At 41.7% G+C, this 18,224-nt stretch overlaps 1 protein-coding gene across 3 annotated transcripts in view; it reads left to right on the top strand.

The window, feature by feature from the left end:
• Positions 1 to 18,224, top strand: part of LOC148022348 (uncharacterized) — a 256,949-nt gene that overhangs the window by 98,364 nt on the left and 140,361 nt on the right. For all 3 annotated transcript variants that reach the window (XM_087697971.1, XM_087697969.1, XM_087697970.1), the window contains exon 8: positions 12,525 to 12,670. In XM_087697971.1, coding sequence (XP_087554097.1) covers positions 12,525 to 12,670 — 146 coding nt within the window. The remainder of the gene's footprint in view (positions 1 to 12,524; positions 12,671 to 18,224) is intronic.

The raw sequence follows: 18,224 nt of genomic DNA on the forward strand, positions 1-18,224 counted from the left end.
AAGTCGGGCGTCCACTTGGGATTTAGATGAGTATGCAGAGGGCAGACCGTCAGATACCTAGGGTTCCAGGTGGGACTCAATATCACTCCTACCCAACAATTTCTTCCAGTTCTCCACTCTATTAGACAGAAGCTGACCTATTGGAGTATTGCTCGCCTCTCCTTAGCGGGCCGAGCCTTGGTGGTCAACCATGTCCTCCTAGCGACGGCTTGGTACATTGCCTCGTGTTGGTGCTTCTCCTTGTCTTGTGTAGTTCAGCTTCGTTGCCTAGTGCGGAATTTTCTCTAGGCCGGCTCAAACGGTTCCAGGGATTCTCAGGCCAAGGTGGCATGGGCGACCATCGTCCGCATCTGTCTGAGGGAGGGCTTGGGATCATAGACCCTGAGTTCCCGAGCTTAGCCCTTTTGGGCAAGCGAGTAGTCCGTGGGCTCACACCAGGAGGGCAGACCTGGAAGGTCCTTCTACAGGAGGGTCTCCAAGAGTGCAGACCGAGACTTGGTAGTGATTGGAGGCCATTTTTGAGATGGATCTTCACGATGGCCCAAATCACGCCGCCCAGATCCTCCTCTGCAGCCTACTTCGTGTGTGGCAGGGCCTCCGCAAGGCCCTAATTCAAAGCCCCCCAAGATGTTAGGAGGAGATAGACTGCGAGCCGATGGTCTGGAACCCCCAGGTCAGAGATTAGGACGGGATACAGATTGGTGAGTGCCCCTACATCAAGTGGCCTGGATGGGAGGCTGGCCTTGCTCGTACTATCAGGACGTGGCGGGAGGTGTACATGATGATGGATTAGGAGGTACTGCATCAGGCATCAGGTTGTTAGTGAGGAGCTGAGTTGAGGAGAAGAGAGGTTGACACAATGATCCCTTAGGAGTGGCTTGATTCCTCGATCCCAGAGTCGGTGGAGCTTGGCAAGGTGTGGGCCGCTAGATTCTCATCGGTAGGTATCCCCCTATAGGTGTCAGGTAGAGTGGGCGGCGTCCCCTATTTGATTTTCTTCAACGTGCAAGATGGGGGGCATTTGGTCCTTGACGGAGGGTAGCAGGATGAGGAGATTGTTGGTCTTTCTTGGAGGAGGATTCATATGGTTGGTCTCCAGGGGAAGGCTTGGCGTTTGGATCCTTATGTGTTCTAGGAGGAGTTCCAGGAGTGGCACCTCTAGATATGGGAGAGTATGTCACTTGATGAGCTGGAGTGGAACCTTGGAGAGTGGCTATGGCCGGCCATTGCGATCTCTAAGAAGCCACTGAGGTTCTTGAAGTACATAGCCAGGATTGGCAGACATGTACTGATGCAGGAGGACATGGATTGGGCGCCTTCGCATAGCAGATACTGGGCGGAGCACAGCATCATGGATGCCTTCCGTAAGATTTTCTGGTGTCGCCTATGGGATAGCTAGAGGCGGAGGAGGGTATGGTATTTCATATGGCTTTTGGCACATGGAGGTCTGGCGGTTGCGAGTTGGCTAGCCCAGATGCAACAGGATGGAGGGTGTAAACGCTACCCACAGCAGCTTTTGGAATCTCCTAAGCACTGCCTTTGGTCTTGTGAGGTGGCACAACTCATGTGGAGAGGAGCTTGCCGCATTCTCCGTTGTCTGGTACCCAACCTTGGATGTATCTCATGGGGAGCTTTCTGCTGGTAGGCAGTCAGTTAGGGCTGCCACCTTTTGTATGAGGTGGAGATGCAGGACACGATTTTCATCATTGAGGCTGAGTCTTGCGTAGTGGTTGGCTTGGAGGCTTTACCTAGCTGCCAAGTATTGGAGCCCACAGTAGACCCCTTTGAGGTATGGGAGATCTTAGGGAGTCTTATAGGATGGCACATTTGGAAGGCAAGCTGTTAGGAGGTTTTTGGAGGGGAGTGCCTTTCAGTACAGGCAACTTTGGCTGAGCTTTGGACTTCCATCATCCACTCCCTCTGTGGCCGGTGGGACTAGGTGCAGGGCGAGTCTCGAGCTTGTCAGGAGCTCCATTTTTACTTTCTACGCACTTGGGGTGGCTAGGACCCGTTCTTCATGATGCAGGCATGCAGTCCCCAGATGGCGATACATCCTCCCTCCATGGCTTCTTGCCCCCATCCCCCCCAGACTGCCTTGAGAGGCTTGTATACATGATGTATTCGTGACCTTGCATTAGCTACAGCTAGTCTGTGGAGCATGAGCACTCCGTTCTAATCAGCCTTTTGAGTAATATAATTAGCCACATTTTAATTGCAAAAAAAAAGGCTCAGGTATATGTGATTTCAGGCAACAAGAATGGCAGCATGTCTGAGATTTGTATTTTTGACCATGAAGGAGCAAGACTTTTGAAAAGGTCTCTGTTCGAGACTTGAAATACATGAAAAGGACTACAAGTTTTCCATAGAAAGTTTTTTCATATGATCTTTTTGTGAAAATATATGAAGCATGCAGGATAGGGGTCTTAAACTATCCATACATGGGAACATTGACTGCACAGGTCACAGCAATGCAATTTAGTCCTAAAGCATCAGAAGATGTTTAAAGAAAAAAGTCTTAGCTTGCAAGGCAGTGCACATTTTTCATTTTTATAGCTCGGTATCTAAGCTCTCTATAGAAAGTTATAATAGCACGAAGTCCAGGAGGTCAAAACTATCTACAAAAAATTATATCAACGGAATACATTTATGTTTGCTATCATGTATGAAGTGCCCAAACATGAACACTAGAAAGGTAAAAATATGTTGAATAGATGTGGTTTGTTGATCAAAGGTTGTATGTGGCGCTTTTGTGAGCAAGGGAGTATTACTGTGTATAATTGGTACTTGTACGTGGTGCTACTAGAATGATCCAAGGCTCTTGGAAAGTGTAATGGCCTTATGAAAATGGATGAATTTGGCATTTAAGTGGTTGATACTTGGCTCGTTTATGTCTTCGAACAACGATTGGGCACACCACATAGTGCTAGTTTTCTAAACTTATAGCAGTCCTAATCTTGGAAACTACACAAATCGCACACATTGTGAGGGATGAATCCCTGCGGGACCATTGTGAGATATCTTGGATGCCAACTGGGGATGGACATTAACTTAGAGTAGCCGCTTGCACTTCTTCTCTTGAGCATAAGATCCTTGAAACTATGTGATACATGCAACTAGCCTACCTTGTCAGATAGGGTGGTAAATAACCTGATTAAGCACTAATTATAGCAAGTAATGAAATTCACATAAATTGAAAATGCAAATGCCACCACTTAATCTTGGACAATGGACAACATGTTGGCCCGAAAATTGGCGCCCCTTGCGGTATTTCTTTCTCTTGAATCTTGATGGAATACAATGAGATTCCATGGATCTCCTTTACTCTCCAATTGTCTCTTGTTGTCATAAATGACCAGCAAGCCTTCAAACCAATTTACCCCTTGGTTTGCTTGGGGATTGGCCTTCAGTTGCCCCCCTTGGGTGATAGATTTAGCGTCAAATGTTTGCTAGCTGAATGGTCACTTGAATCTCTTGAAATTGTCCAATTTTAGTGATTGAAATTCAAGTCTCCAGACTTTAAATTTTTAAGCATGGTTTCGGAGTTGACTGTCAAACCCTAATTTCTAGATTGGCATAAAAGTTGTCTCCACTTTCAACCCACCCAAACAACCCAAAACCAAAAAAGAGTCTTAAAAATGGTTTTCCCACTGCAAGTGCTAGCTTTCCAAAACAATTTCGAGCACTATCTAAATTTTTTGTATTAAAATTTAGAATATTAATAATTATGTATAGTTGAGTAAAATAAATAGACTTGCTAGGCCTAACTTTTTACAAATTTTGCCAATGTTACCCAATGATCCCTAGGGTTACTAATGTCTCACTATCACTTAATTGACGTACATTTCACATGTGTACCTCACATGTGCAAAACTTAGTAATGCCAAAACTAAGCATTAAAGATACACATCCTCGTGACATACCTCCCCCTCTAAATCCTTGCAATCGTCCTCAATTGCACTGCCAAGTGATAAAAGCAAGTTAATATTGAACTAGAAAAAGCATAGGCATCATAGTCAAAGAAGATCAGCCACTATTATTCTACTATGCTACTACCCAACTTATACTAAAATTTCCAGCCCTCGTAAGAAAGTCATAACTGATGAAAAAGAAACTCTCAACTCCTGTTAGAATCACTGTGAATGCATCCATTAAGTTCATCTCAAAAGTGTTTGATGAAATAACCATAGTAGAGCATAAAGTCAATGTAAATCTTTGGTGTACTATTAGTAGCATTACTTCACATATTGTCTATAAAAGACCAGATAAATAGCACTGAAAACTAAATTCCAATTGTTGAAAACTAGGAGTTGATAAATAGCCTTTGATGATCATAATCTGATGACTATACTCTAATTATCATATAGTGATGCAAATGTACAATTTTAGAGCTATAGTGAAAACTATACCCATTTGCATATCAACTATTGCAACTAGAGCACTGAATAGTGACCTCTTGGCAAATATTTTGTTAGCAAACAGTACCTTGGATGCATGCGGGAGTTTTCCATCATTAGAGAGTGACATTGCTACCTTCCCCTTGAGCATCAGGCAATGATTTGGACCTTTTAAGCTCTCTTGAGCTTGACTATGCCCTATCTAAGATCGGCTTTAATTGAAAGGCTTCTAGGTAAAGTTGCAGTAACTATGAGTGGTTTGCCAAGTCATCCTCCTCCATCCACTTGGCATCCATTGGTGAATAATTTTAAAATTCCACCAAGTACCTTTTGGAAACTTTGCCTCTAATCTTTCTCATTTTCAGCTTGCTGCCTATTCGGACAATCCCTTGCCATGTGCCCCTCTTGTCTACATAGAAAGCATTAATTTGCTGCCTATTGGGACAATCCCTTGCCATGTGCCCCTCTTGTCTACATAGAAAGCATTAATTTGCAGCCATTAACTCATTGCGTTGTGCAAGTGTTTTTCAAGTTTTTCCTTGTTGTTTTTGCCTCTTCTGAGTCCCTTTTTTATATCTACCTCTCTTTTCAGCCTTTGGAAACTTCTTGCATGGCTCCTCATTATCATCTTGGAAGCCTAAATTCTTTGCATGCAATAAAGCATCGACTATACTTGCCATCTCTATGAGTTGTGACATGCTAGTCATGGTGGTCTCTATGTAAAAATCCCTAATTCCTTTACGAAGCCCACAATAATACTTCTCCTCTTCCTCATGAATAGGGACATCTTGATGATATGTTCACGGTGCTCTACCTTGCATTAGAAGTGCAGACGGCCTTTGCAATGCAGTTTCCTTCAAGAAAGTTTCTTTTGAACCTTAGAGGATTTAGTGAAATTGCCTCTCGAATAGGTTGCATCAAATAGCTCTATGAAAGTCAAATCTTTCAGTCTATCTTGTGCACCTATCATGGGGACGTAAATTTTGAGATGCTTAAATCTTGCCGATAACATTTGATTAAGTTATTAATCAAATGTGCAAGGTTGTTTAGCACATGTGATATACATGGGAATTATTTTATGGTAATAGACCAAGGACCCCGAGGATGCAATGGATATCAAATGCAAAAGTTGTGATAAGTTATACTAGTAGGGCTTTTGGGGGTCAATTGGTGTCAGTTTTAACCCTAGCACAGTTGTTTGGCCAATAAGTTTCAGTGGTGACACTAAGGACTAGCATTAGTTAATTAATGTCAATCTAAGGGTTAATAGAGGTTGAAAACCACTCTAGGTTGCAAATGGCCTAGCCAATTTAATTTTGAATGGGGACATTTAACTTTGGGCAGGGTTAGAAGGGCTGAAATTAAATTTTAAAATTTTTTAATTTTGAAATTTAATTAAATGGTTGGATAATGTTGAAAAATGGGTTTAGAAGGTTATCACTTGGCAAAAATGCCTATGTAAGACTGAAAAATGTTTTTGGGGGCTAGAAAGAGGGATTTAGTTCAATTTTTTTAGCGCGCAAGAGAGAGGAAGGAGATGTTGGTTTGATTTGCAGCCATGGGAGGACCATTTGAGGCACCCAGGGGTAGGGGAAGACCAAAGTGGAGCAGGCGATAGCAGTTTTGGCCCTTCCAAGAGCTGGTAATGGTAGATTGGGATTGGCGGCAACAATTTGCGGTCTCCTAAGTAGCTAGTGACAGCATTAAATGCTGTTTGGTATAGGCTGCAATCATAATTGAGACTTTCTTGTGTGGAAATCAGAAATTTCTCTTTCTTTTGGCACTCTCTCAACTTCTCTAGCCTTTGCTCAGTCATTTTCAACATTTCTTAGCCATTTGGAGCATATCTCAACCATATTTGGTGCACGGTAGGAGGAAATTTTTGGAGAAATTAGGGTTTGTCTACCACCCTAAGACTTGTGCCAATAGGAGAAGACATTATACACTGAATTCAGCACCTGAAATTTGTGTAATTGTTAGGGAATTCAGATGTCGGCCTGTTCATTGTAAATTGCGGCAATACTTGGCCAGTTTGTGGTTCTAGTTGTGCACGTCCTGGGTGAAAAGTCAAGGGGTAAATGGCCTGAATTGCTTGCGGACAACAAGTTGAAAAGATTGCTGTTGGGCAAGATGTAGGGCCTTTAAGGCATAATGACACTGGACCACCAAAGTGAAGAGGAATTTGATGACTAGTTTAAGAATCGGATGAGGACAACAACAAATGTCTTTGCTGAATTGGCAAAGGATCCTCAGTTCACCTCATTTTGGAAGACTACAATGAAGGACACTAAGGGCAAGAAAGAGAAGTCATCTTCTACATCTTCGGGACAGCAAGGTGCATCGAAGGTAATACCAGAGCCTTCAATTGAAGCTCTCAAACATGCTCATAAAGCAAAATCGTTGGTACCTATGGGGCAAGGGATGCAAATCCAAGGCCATCATGAAAGTGCCAATCCAACGGATTTTGGACAGTCGGGCATGCATTCTATGATGGGGCAGCTAGGATACTTTGGTGGTTTTTCATGCTATGGTTGGATAGGGACCGCATATAGGAATGTATAGCACAGATCCCTATGGTATGCAGCAGTCAATGCATGTTGTGCAAGGCCCAATGTATCCAGGTATGGTGGAAATATGGAAAGCTTTATGTATGGTAGGCTGCAACATTGGCTTGATGCACGGGGCACAAAGTAGCATGTTTAGCAATATATCTGTATCCCCAAATGCTTATGGGCTTAAGGAATGAGTTTTGGTAATGCAAATGCTTTGTTTGGTGTTGGTTTTGATGTAAATTCAGGGAATGCACCTTTTTTGCAGGAGCAAGTGTATGACAACTTGATACCCAAAGGGGCAGCAAAAGACTATGATGAGGGTGGAAAAGCAGTGAAGTTTGAGTCCTTCAGTGGTGCACAAGATAGGCTGAAAGCTTTGACTTTCATTCAACAGTTTGATGCAGCCTATTCAGGGGAAAACTTCACCAAGTCCTTGAAGATTCGAAAGGCAGCCACATTCTTGAAGGGTAATGCATTGTAGTGGTGGTCCTCTCTTTTGATGCAAGGTAGAGCACTGTCAACATGGGTACAATTCAAGCAAATGTTTGCATCGAATTGGTTGACAAGTATCTTTGAGGTGGATATCATGATAGGTTGGAATAAACAGGATGCTAAGGAATCTAAAAATTTGCAGCAATATAATAAGAAGTTTTGGCATGTATTGCTGCCTATCATTTCTTGTCACTCCATACCTATCATGAGAAAGTGTGTTCATTGATGGAACATATCCAATTGTTGCTTGGCTGAAATAGTCCACAAATTGCTATCACACTACTGATGTAGTCTCTTCTCGGCATGTCACCAGATCTTGGAAGGTCTCTTGTTGCCTAGAAATGGCTTGTCAAGTGTTGCAACATTAATGGCAATTCTCCTTCCCCCCCCTTTCAAAAAAAAAAAAAACTAAAACCACCACAAGTATCAAAATCGTTTTTTTCCACTTGCATGGGCAATTTGTACCAAGTGGTAGCTTTACAAAACAATTTCTAGCATTATGCAACTTTATTAGATTAGTTTTCACAATATTAATATTGAAATTTAATTTAATAATTATTTATGACTGAGAAAAATAATCAAATTAGCCAAGAATTAACTTGGCTAGGGTAATTTATTACCCAAGTGATGTTGAATACTCATTATTCTGGAACTAACATTAATTAATTACTTAATGCAAGCTCCCTAGTTTCACAACTGACACTAATAGCTAATTAAATGTTCTAGATGAAGTTTTGACAGTGGGTACCATGTAGTAACTATTAGGCATAACTTATTACAAGTTTTGCCAATGTTACCTATTGATCATTGGGGTTACTAAGGTCTCATTGTCACTTAACTAACTCGCATTTCACATGTGTACCTCACTTGTGCACAATGTAATAATGGCAAAGCTAAGTATTAAAAATGCACGTCCTCATGACAATACGTCATCAGTATGCAACAATAGATAGTTGGAGTGGTGACCACATGATTTCAGGTGGGTTTCCTATGGAACCGTTATGATGTCTTGTGGAAATTAACATTACCACATAGTACTAGTTGGTACTTCTTTTGAGCATGGACGACGTGATACATCACATCCTATTTCAGATCATGCATTGGCTAGATGAAGGGTCTTATTAGGAATTTCATTCGGTTTGGACAAGATGGAAGCTTGGTCAAAGCGAAGGAATTAATGTGGTAATCCACATGGGATATTTGATATCCCAATATTAATTGACCTTGGACTTACCAATAATTTATTAATTAATGCCTAGTCCCTCTAATGCCACCATTGGACATTTCATGGCACAATGAACGGCTTAGACCCAAAGTGACACCAAGTATCCACTAGTACTTGTGCAGTATAACTTTGCGGAACTTTTGCAAATGTCACCCACTGATCACTGAGGTCACTAAGATGTCATTGTCACTTAACTAAGTTGCATTTCACATGTGTATCTCACATGTCAACAACTTAATAATACCAAAGCTTAGCATTAAAAATACATGTATTCTTGGCACTTATCATGGGGAAGATTCTTTATGCAGGTCACTACACTAGTGGGAGATTGTTTTGCATTCCAGGGGTTACCACAAGAGACCCATAGACATATACTACAAAAATTATGATTGAGGTTGTGACGAATGGATTTCTAGCAGCCCGACAGATAGATATAGGTACTTCCTAGACTTGGATTGGTCTCTTTAGAGGGACATTATTCTAGCAACCATTGTGACTAGCAAAGACACGATATTCACTTTTATGGTTGAGGACGAGGGCTGCCTGCAGTGAGAGGACCTTGACCAGACATTGTTCGTTGGATGCTTGAGATTTAGGATCAAAGTAGTGGCACACCTTGAGGAGAGGTGGCACATTGACACAGACCTAGCGACGTGTCTTCTTTATGAATGGAGCAAAGGAGGCATATGGGATTGCCCTAAAGCCCAAGAGGTTGGAGGAGAGCCCTCAGGATGGTGTTTCATGGCATAGGAGAGACCATGTTGGGGGTTTTGGCCTCGGTCATAGATAGACGCCTAGCATGCAGCTATGAGGATACTTAGGGAAGTTTTTTCTCATCATTAAACATCTAAACAAGATCCCCAACCTAGATTACTTGTAGATGTAGTGGGCATAGGGAAATTGCCACAGAAGGGAGCTGATCACTATTATCATAGCTTGGTACATTTGGACCATGAGATGCAGCCAAGTTATTGACCTTTAAGATGTGTCTACAGTGGAGACTCTATTGAGGATTTGGATAGAGATCATTCACACTCTTTGTGGGAGATGTGAAGATGCAAGACAGCTTTGAGACAATGAGAAAGAGAAGTGAGGCTTTTGTGTGGACATGGGACTCAGACTCTTTCTTCCACTATTACTTGCAGGTCACTGGGCATAGGGACATTGTCACAAATGGGAGCTGATTGCTAGTATCGTAGCTTGGTGTATCCGGACCACAAGATATAGTCGAGTTACGGATCTTCAGGATGTATCCACAATGGAGACTTTATCGAGGATTTGGATAGAGATCATTCACTTCTCCACGGGAGATGAGAGAGGATGCAGGGCAGCTTTGAGAGGATGAGGAAGACAAGAGAGGCTTTCACGTGGACATGAGATAGACACTTTCTTCCGTACTGCCTCTTAGATGGTTTGGCATTATAGCCCATCGAATTGGTTGTTCACAAAACCATTATATTTGTGATGTACATTACTCTTCACAGAGTTCCTTATACTTTATATTTACCTCAAGAACCAAGGTGTTATTACCAGAATTTTGTTTATTTGAAAAGGAAAATTTAATGCATATCTATTAAAATCGTTTCCTTTGTAATTTATGCATATCTAGAAAAGTGCAATAGAGCTTGCCATTGATGACTGGTCATAGTTTATGGTAGATGCACACAATGGGTTAGGAGAAAGATAGTGCATGCCACCTATACGATGTGATTGGGTATTTGTGAGTGGAGCTCAAACATATTGGGGTCAAGATTGGCATGTTGGTTTTGTATTTTACTCAGAAAGAGCTCTTATATGATACCCATATTTTGGGTTTTTGGGGGTCCCTACATTGGAGGGGATCCCAAAATTTTGGGAGCCTCGGGTTGGCCAAAAAATGGTAATCTTGAAACTACAAATGACATTTTGAAGATAGTGAATTTGTGTTTTGAGAGTGCATAGTAAATTTTCTTGTTTCTATTCTTGATAAATCTCAGCCCAAAAAGGAAGGCCATAAAGAGAGACAAGCGGCATGACACTTATCATACAAGCTTCCAAGTGTCCCACCTCTTGTCACACTTCATGACATGTGGTTGGACTCATCTCTTGTGCCACTCCACTTTCCCTGCTTGCACCAAGTTGTTCTCCTAAAAAAAGAATTCATTTCCTCTCATTCTACATCAGTTTTCCTTGCTGAAAACTCATGTACAGCAGCAGAAGGTACTCCCAAGTTTGTCGTAGACATCTCCATCATCATCTTCTAGTCGTTCATCAAGGAATCCCTCAATTTCATTGTTCTCTCACTGCCATTTTACAGGACAGCAGACCTGTAAATTCATTGCAGCACCTCGTTTTGAAGTTCTTCCACTTCCAAGTGGCCCCACCACCCTGCTCTCCCCCAAAAAACCCAAAATGGGGGGGATATTCTCTCTTTATCCTTTTCAGCACATTACCCTATTTCAGCATCTGATATGCAATTGCCAATCCCCCTTTTCATTAAGCAGGTCCTTGGATCCTTTGTTTGAGCTAATTCACCATGATCTCCACTTGCATGATCTTTTCCTGCTCAATTCTACTCTTCCCAATCCGATTTCTGTTTCTTTAGTCACTCACGATTCAGTTTTCTTTGAGGATGATTTTTGTGGATCTTGTTTTAATGGTTGGTTTCCTTCCGCTGGTGTTATGTTAGAGAAGATGATTCTCTCTGCTGACTCTACTATTGAGGAGTTCCTTAATCATATTCAGGAGCATCCCTTTCCTTTGTTTGCTGATAGTTTGGAGGACTTATTGGACATGGTCTTTACCTTTAGAGAGGGGACCCACAGGCTCTTTCATGGAGGAGATTTCATTAGAGAGCTTTATGTTTGAGGACCCTTCCATGTCCGGCTATGTAAGTGGGGACTTGGGTACAAATCTTTACATCTGGTGGCTGGAACAGCCAGACTGCAAAGTGAGGAATGTCTCAAGTAGCAAGAGATATTGACATTTTGCACCATGATCCTGGCTTGCATAATCTTTTTGTGCTCAATTCCACTTCCCACTCCTCTTTTAATTTTTCGGTCACTAATGCTTCAGCTTTCCTTGGAGGATGATCTTTATGACGATATTGTGCATCTTGATTTAGAGATTGATTTCCTTCTGCTGATGATAAGTTAGAGGACTCGATTCCTTCTTTTGATTCTATTATTGAGGACTTCCTCAATCTTATGCAGGAGGATCCCTATTCTTTGTTTGCTGATAATTTGGAGGACTTATTTTACATGTTCTTTGCCTTTGGAGAGCAGAGACTTATTTTTCATGACTCTTTTATGGGGGGTTTTCCATTGGAGAACATTACATCAGAGGGCTTTTCCATTTCACACTATGTAAGTGGAGAGTTGGATACAAATTGCCACATCCAGTGGCTGGAACAACCACAGTGCAAAGCGAGGAATGTTTCAGGGAGCAAGAAAAAATTATGCTTTGAGAAGTTGTGCATTTTGAAGTGCTTAGCATAGGCATCTACACTTGAAGCTTGTTAACATTTTAGTGGTTTTGAATCAGCTGCAGCAGTTGTTATTCACATTTAGCAAAGCTGTAAGCCCCATAAAATGGATGTGGCATCCTTCAGGAAAACAAAACCATACATATAGAAGGTTATTGGTCAATACATTTGGCTAGATGTAGAAACAGCAAGAGCCTGACAAAAAATACAGCTTCTAATAGCATGCGTAGATGTAAGTTTCCTTGAGAGGAAAAACAATTTCCATGTTTGTCTGTATTAGTTCAATCCATTGAGGTATTGCAGTTATATAATTGCACCACTTGATTTTATACTTATTTATATAGGTAAACTCCAAATGTTTGTGTTTTTCTCTTAAGTTGTTCTGATATTTGTACCAGGTCAATTCCAAGATTCGGTCAGCAAGGCCAGATAAACTGCATATCGCAAGCATGGCCAGAAAAAATTGGAGTATTTTTTGAATTGGGTGGGAAGAGGGGAGGAGGTAGCTCAAAAAGAAAAACAAGTGGCTTGATTATTTGTGATGGTAAGTAGTGAGCCTATTCAAAGGTGAAAATGTTTGTGATCCTATAATCAGCAGTGTTTTCTGGACTTTTATAAATATTGTTTCGTTATATTAGTGATGTTTTTAAGGGGCTGAACTCCTCATGTAGAAAGCTGTTGGTTACAGCAACTTCAGCCATTACGGCCTATGATTTGGAGGACAGTGAGAGATATGATTGAATGGGTGGGGGCCAGATGATGTAGAGATTGCTGATGCGGCATTATCCTTTTCTAGTGAAAAGAGAAATCTATTCCTGGACAATAGACAAATTCCAAATGGCTGTACAAAGGTCTCCAATGGTACAAACAAGAACTGGGTGAACAGCCACTCAGGTGGTCTGTAATGCTTAAACCATGTGTGACTCTGGATGGAAGAAGGTGCATGTATCCCAAATGCTAAGAAAAGTGTCTCTTTTTCTCCTCGTGCTCATAATCATCCTGTGACCTCTCCCATCTCTTGCAGAGGTCATCCTTGATGTATGGGGATGTTTAATCTGCATACTCTTTAAAGTCCATCTACTCTGTTTCAGTCCTCATTGCCAACCTCAGGCCCCTCAGCCTCATGGCCTTTGAGTGAAGGAAGTGTGTATTATGTTGGCAAACATAAGTAAGAGGTAGGGGATAGGTGGCAGCACTACCTACCTGACCTCTCTAGGAGAGCTCCTCTCCCTTTCATCTGCCTGTGATGACCCTAGAGCTAGCTGACCTGTAAAGTGCTGACAGCATAGCAACATGAAACGGGAAACAGGAATGGGGAATGCCATGATTTGCCATGCCATGTGGCTATATAGTTACATGGAATAGGCATGGAACAGGGAATAGGAACGGGGAATGGGATGGGGGACCCAAAACTGGCCATTCCATGTTGCTATGGCTGACAGTCCTTGTGAACCTCGTTGTAAGCTTTCTAAGAATCTAGAAGTATGATTGCAATCCCATGAACTTTGTCATGGGCCCATTCTATGGCCTTGAAGAATGTGAAAATAGTTGGAGGGAGAGAGGGAGGGAGGCGAAAATGGCCTATGAGACAAAGAAATAAGTACATTTGACAATGTCATCTCGACTTGAGAACCACAATAAAAATGAAAAAGGACTAGCTATGACAATTGCAAGTATATGCTACCATCATGTACAAAATGATCTCTTGATGATCCTTTAGCAGACTTGTAGGATCCTACCTTGATCAATAGGACTCTCTTAAAACAAGATACTGTCCTCCAGCCAAGAATATTTGTTGTGGGGTGGTCCAAGTCATTGAATCCACTAAGAGGAGATGCTCGTCTTGGATGGCAAGCAATGATCTCTTGAATTTGCCAAAGGTAAGGATGTTGGGTACTATGACAGGTTGATGGGTGCTGTGCTCTCTGGAGTGTGGCTGCCTTTGGTTCTGGCTTTATCTTTGTCTTGCTCCTTTGAAGTCTCTCTCTGTATGCTCAAAGCTGCAGTAAAGAACAGTCCTAGAGAGATCTAGTTCTTGTATTCCATTACCCTATGGAGAGGCCCAAACCCTTCCCAGAAAAGGCAATGAAATCTTCCTTTGATCTCATAATACATAGTACATTTGCAACTAAAGTTCTCCTTAGACTCCACTTCTAGTAGCATAATTTGCAAATGCATGCATACTTGGACGTGTGTAGTGTCCTCAGTCTTGAGCTGGTGTGATGATGTCTGTATTTGTCCAATAGCACTATGTATCCATAGGAAAGATGGACATCCATGTACATTGGCTTGACAATGAATCCCTTTGTTGAGACGTGTAAGAATTGGTGTTGGTAGTAGTCCATCTTTGTGCTGAGGGGATCTAGGGTATGCACCCATGTATAATGTGTATCAATCTTCACACGTGATAAGTTGATTTCGCTCTGTATGGGTAATCCAAACTATACTATAGTGGTGGGAGTGCATCCATCTCTAATCTGTGTATTCCATAACACGATTGCATCTCTACACACCAACAACGTGGATCCCCACTCTTTGCTAATTATCCGTAGGAAGTCAATGCCAATCACAGATATCTATATTTAGGCAGCTCCCATCTCCTCTGTAAGCAAGTTATTGACTGAAATACTGCCTCTAAGGGGTGCTTCCCCTTGTTGTCAAGCAGCCTGATCTTCTTCATCATAGGCTGTGTTTTGGCTTCAGGTGACATTGTCTAGCTGCCCTCCATCTGGACCCTTCTTGCCATCCGCAAAAGCTTTGGTAGGCACCTGCTACCCTTTGTAGGCTGCATACTGTAGTCTGCCCATTCTGTGGCTGTGTTTCAGCATCTGGCAGGCTGCTCTGTTGGTGACCACCCTCCGGAGTATGCGATTGTTGTCAGTGATCTTCTTCCTTGATGTCAATGGCCCTTGAGGATTGCATTTTACTCCCTGTACAGCTGGCTGTCCTTTCCTTCACCATTCAACATTACCTTCGATACCGTATTGCTAGGAGGACTGCTTTTCATTCCCTTCATAGTGCAGTTTCCCTATGGATACTGCCACCCATTCAGCCAGGACATTGCATTTATCTTGGAGTTTTGCCTCCACTGTATCAGCTTGATCTATTTAGCATGATTTTGTATTCATCATTTATCACTTCTCCACTCTTTTCTTTAGAGTTTCTGAGTTTTTCTTCTCTCAGTATTTGTTGTATACTCTCTGCTTCTCCCCGCAAACCCTACAGTCCCTTTCATATGGTATGAGTGGATACCATCCTATCACTTTTCTTAATATGATATTGGAGAATACCTTTTTTTGACACATTCTATGTCGTACTATGGGCGAGAATACCTTTTTTTGACACATTCTATGTTGTACTATGGGCACTATACCTTGGGTATGAGTACCATAAGGTACCAACCTTCTTTTTCGGTCTTGCACTTTGGGATGAGTTAAATGCTTTTTATATTAATCTGATTTTGTCATGGGACTATGCTGTTTGAGATTCAAATAAGTTTTGTATCTTCTTTTCCTCTAAAAAGTTAGGTTTTAAGTAGCTTTCAAGAGAAAATAATGTAATTATATTGTACCTTACCTTTAAAAATGTTAAGGTACCACTTAGTACCCTTATTTTATTGTATCATACTTGACAATGATAGCTTAAGCAATAACTTCTCGCAACATGTCAATATCTTCTCTATCGAGAGGTAGTGCTCTTGCGGCATGAGAAAATCAATTGATCCCTTCTCTAATGCTCTATGCAAATCTTGCCTCATGAATCTCTCGCTTTGCCTGAAGTGTTCTTCTTGGAAGCCTCATACATTCCATGAGAGTATCCTCATGGGGTGCATCTTAGCCTCTGAGAATAGTGTGGCAGTGTGGCTTTGCAACCCACTCTTGTCTCTATTGCCTCTTGGCATACACCCTATCATCTCTCCTCTTTGCTCGCTTTGCCATAATGTGTGATGGGGGGAAGTCCTCAGAGTATGTGTTTGAGTCCTTTGACTCTAGCTCGCGGTTGGGCTTGCTTAGCTTTCCCCACCTACTAGGTGTTGAGGGCTTGAGATGAGATCAACTTTTAGATCTTTGCTTGGTAAACAAGGAGGCTCGGAAATGGTGGTGTGTTTGCAGTCTATTGAATCTTGTGATGGGTTCCTGGTGTCATTGGTGTCACTATCTCTATGGGATGCGGGACAACTATTTGTAGCACTATTGCAATCTATCTCTAACCGTTTTGGAGGCCAAAGAAGACACCTCAAGGGGTATCACTATGTCCTTGATTGTTGGCTCTATGTTTGGGGTGAAGAGAATGGGGGCAAAGGCATTGGTCGTATTTGTGTGGGACAGGGTTGCATTCCGTGTGTATACACGGTATTGTACCATGCAGTCATTTGGTATAATACTGTACGGTTTGTATGCGTTCGAACTGTAACAAAAAAAAAAGGGCAGCCCCCTCTTCTTCTCCTCTTCTCTTCTCCCTCACCTTAGCCCTTATAAATGGGCAGCCCCCTTGCCCCATCTCACCACAAAAATGAGCCTCTATCTTCATCAATCTCCTCTCTTGAGCTCAACTTTCAAGCCGCTATCCTTCTCCCTTTTCCTCCTTATCCCTCTCCCTCTCTCACTTTCAAGTTTTATTCATACATATTTGTGACGTGCCTGCTCATTGAAAAAGATGAGTATGATCTTGAATCTATTGTCTATGAGATTCAACAAATCGACTATCCCTCTCTCTCTCAAGTGATGGTTACAAGTGCTGAAGCCTGCCCAAGTGGCACTTCCCATTCCTGTTTTTGACTGGATATTTTTTCTACCGAGCGACTACAGAAAGGTTGGGGTTCTCATTTCCCTTCTCTATCTCTTGGTTTCTTTAATGTACATTCCACTGTGAATCCTGCCTAAGATAAAGGAAATAATAATTGGATTAAAGAAGATGAGTATGAGCGTGAATCTATTTTCTATGATATTCAATAGATCTATTGCCCCTCTCTCTCTTCAGTGATGGATACAAGTGCTGAAGCTGGCCCAAGTGACGCCGGACCAAGTACCCGTCGTCAACCATCTTTACAACAACCCATCCAGGAGGTCCAATGTGAAAATACAGATATGGTACAAGCTTTTTAGCAAATGCAACAAGAGCTACATTCATTATGCAAAGTCCTTTGAAGTCAAAAGCAAATTACACAAAATTCTACTGATGTGTTAGTAGAATTACAAACACAAGGTACAATGGTAGATCTTGGACCTACACCAGTCAATCAGATTAGATTGACATCTACCAAACATGTGACACACAGAGTCAATCCCTTAATAACAGGTGGACATATTCCTATGATTTGTGTACAACTCAAAAACATGCCCAAGTTTTCTCTATATGTAGATGCTTTATTAGATACAGGTTCAAGGCTAACTATTGCTCCATATGAATTATTTCCTCCTGACTGTATCCAAGTGTCCAATCCCATTATAGTAGAGTTGTCCAACAATAAAAGGGTGACTTTAATCCGTGCAACTCAAGACTATCCTCATCTGAGTCATATCAAAGTCCCTATAGAAATACAACTCATGAAACAGATGTGGCATGACTTGCTTCTTAGAACTGATATCTTTCAGCATTTGGTGCCTTCTACATTTTGGCAAGAGCATTCTACTGCATCTTATCTTGGAAAAAAAGGCAGACATCACTTTGCTCACTAAAATTGGGAGAAGTATCTATTCTAATTTTGAGCTCCCTCACCAACAAAAGATTCAAGCTACAAAACAATGGCTACAACAAGAACTGAAAAGTCATGCAACAAACATTAAGAAAATTACTTCTCATCTCCGCTTTTTCATGCATGAAGACTCTTTCATGTTTCAGGAGAAAAGGATTGCTTATGCTATTGCATTACCTCTCAAAGCTAATGCCACTCCCACCAAAGTAGTACACCTAGGGATGAAAGAAGAATCAGTGATGAAAGAAGATCTTGAAGTATGCAAACAAGAAATTCAGACTCTACTCACTAGAGGGTTAATTGAACCAATCAATTCTTCTTGGTCTTGTCAAGCTTTCTATGTAAATAAGCACTCAGAACAGAAATGAGGAAGGAAAAGATTGGTGATTAATTATAAGCCCTT

The sequence above is a fragment of the Lygodium microphyllum genome, chromosome 17 (genome assembly GCF_053477565.2).
Source record: "Lygodium microphyllum isolate KBCC chromosome 17, Lygodium_microphyllum_v1.1.10, whole genome shotgun sequence".
NCBI classification, from domain to species: Eukaryota; Viridiplantae; Streptophyta; class Polypodiopsida; order Schizaeales; family Lygodiaceae; genus Lygodium; species Lygodium microphyllum.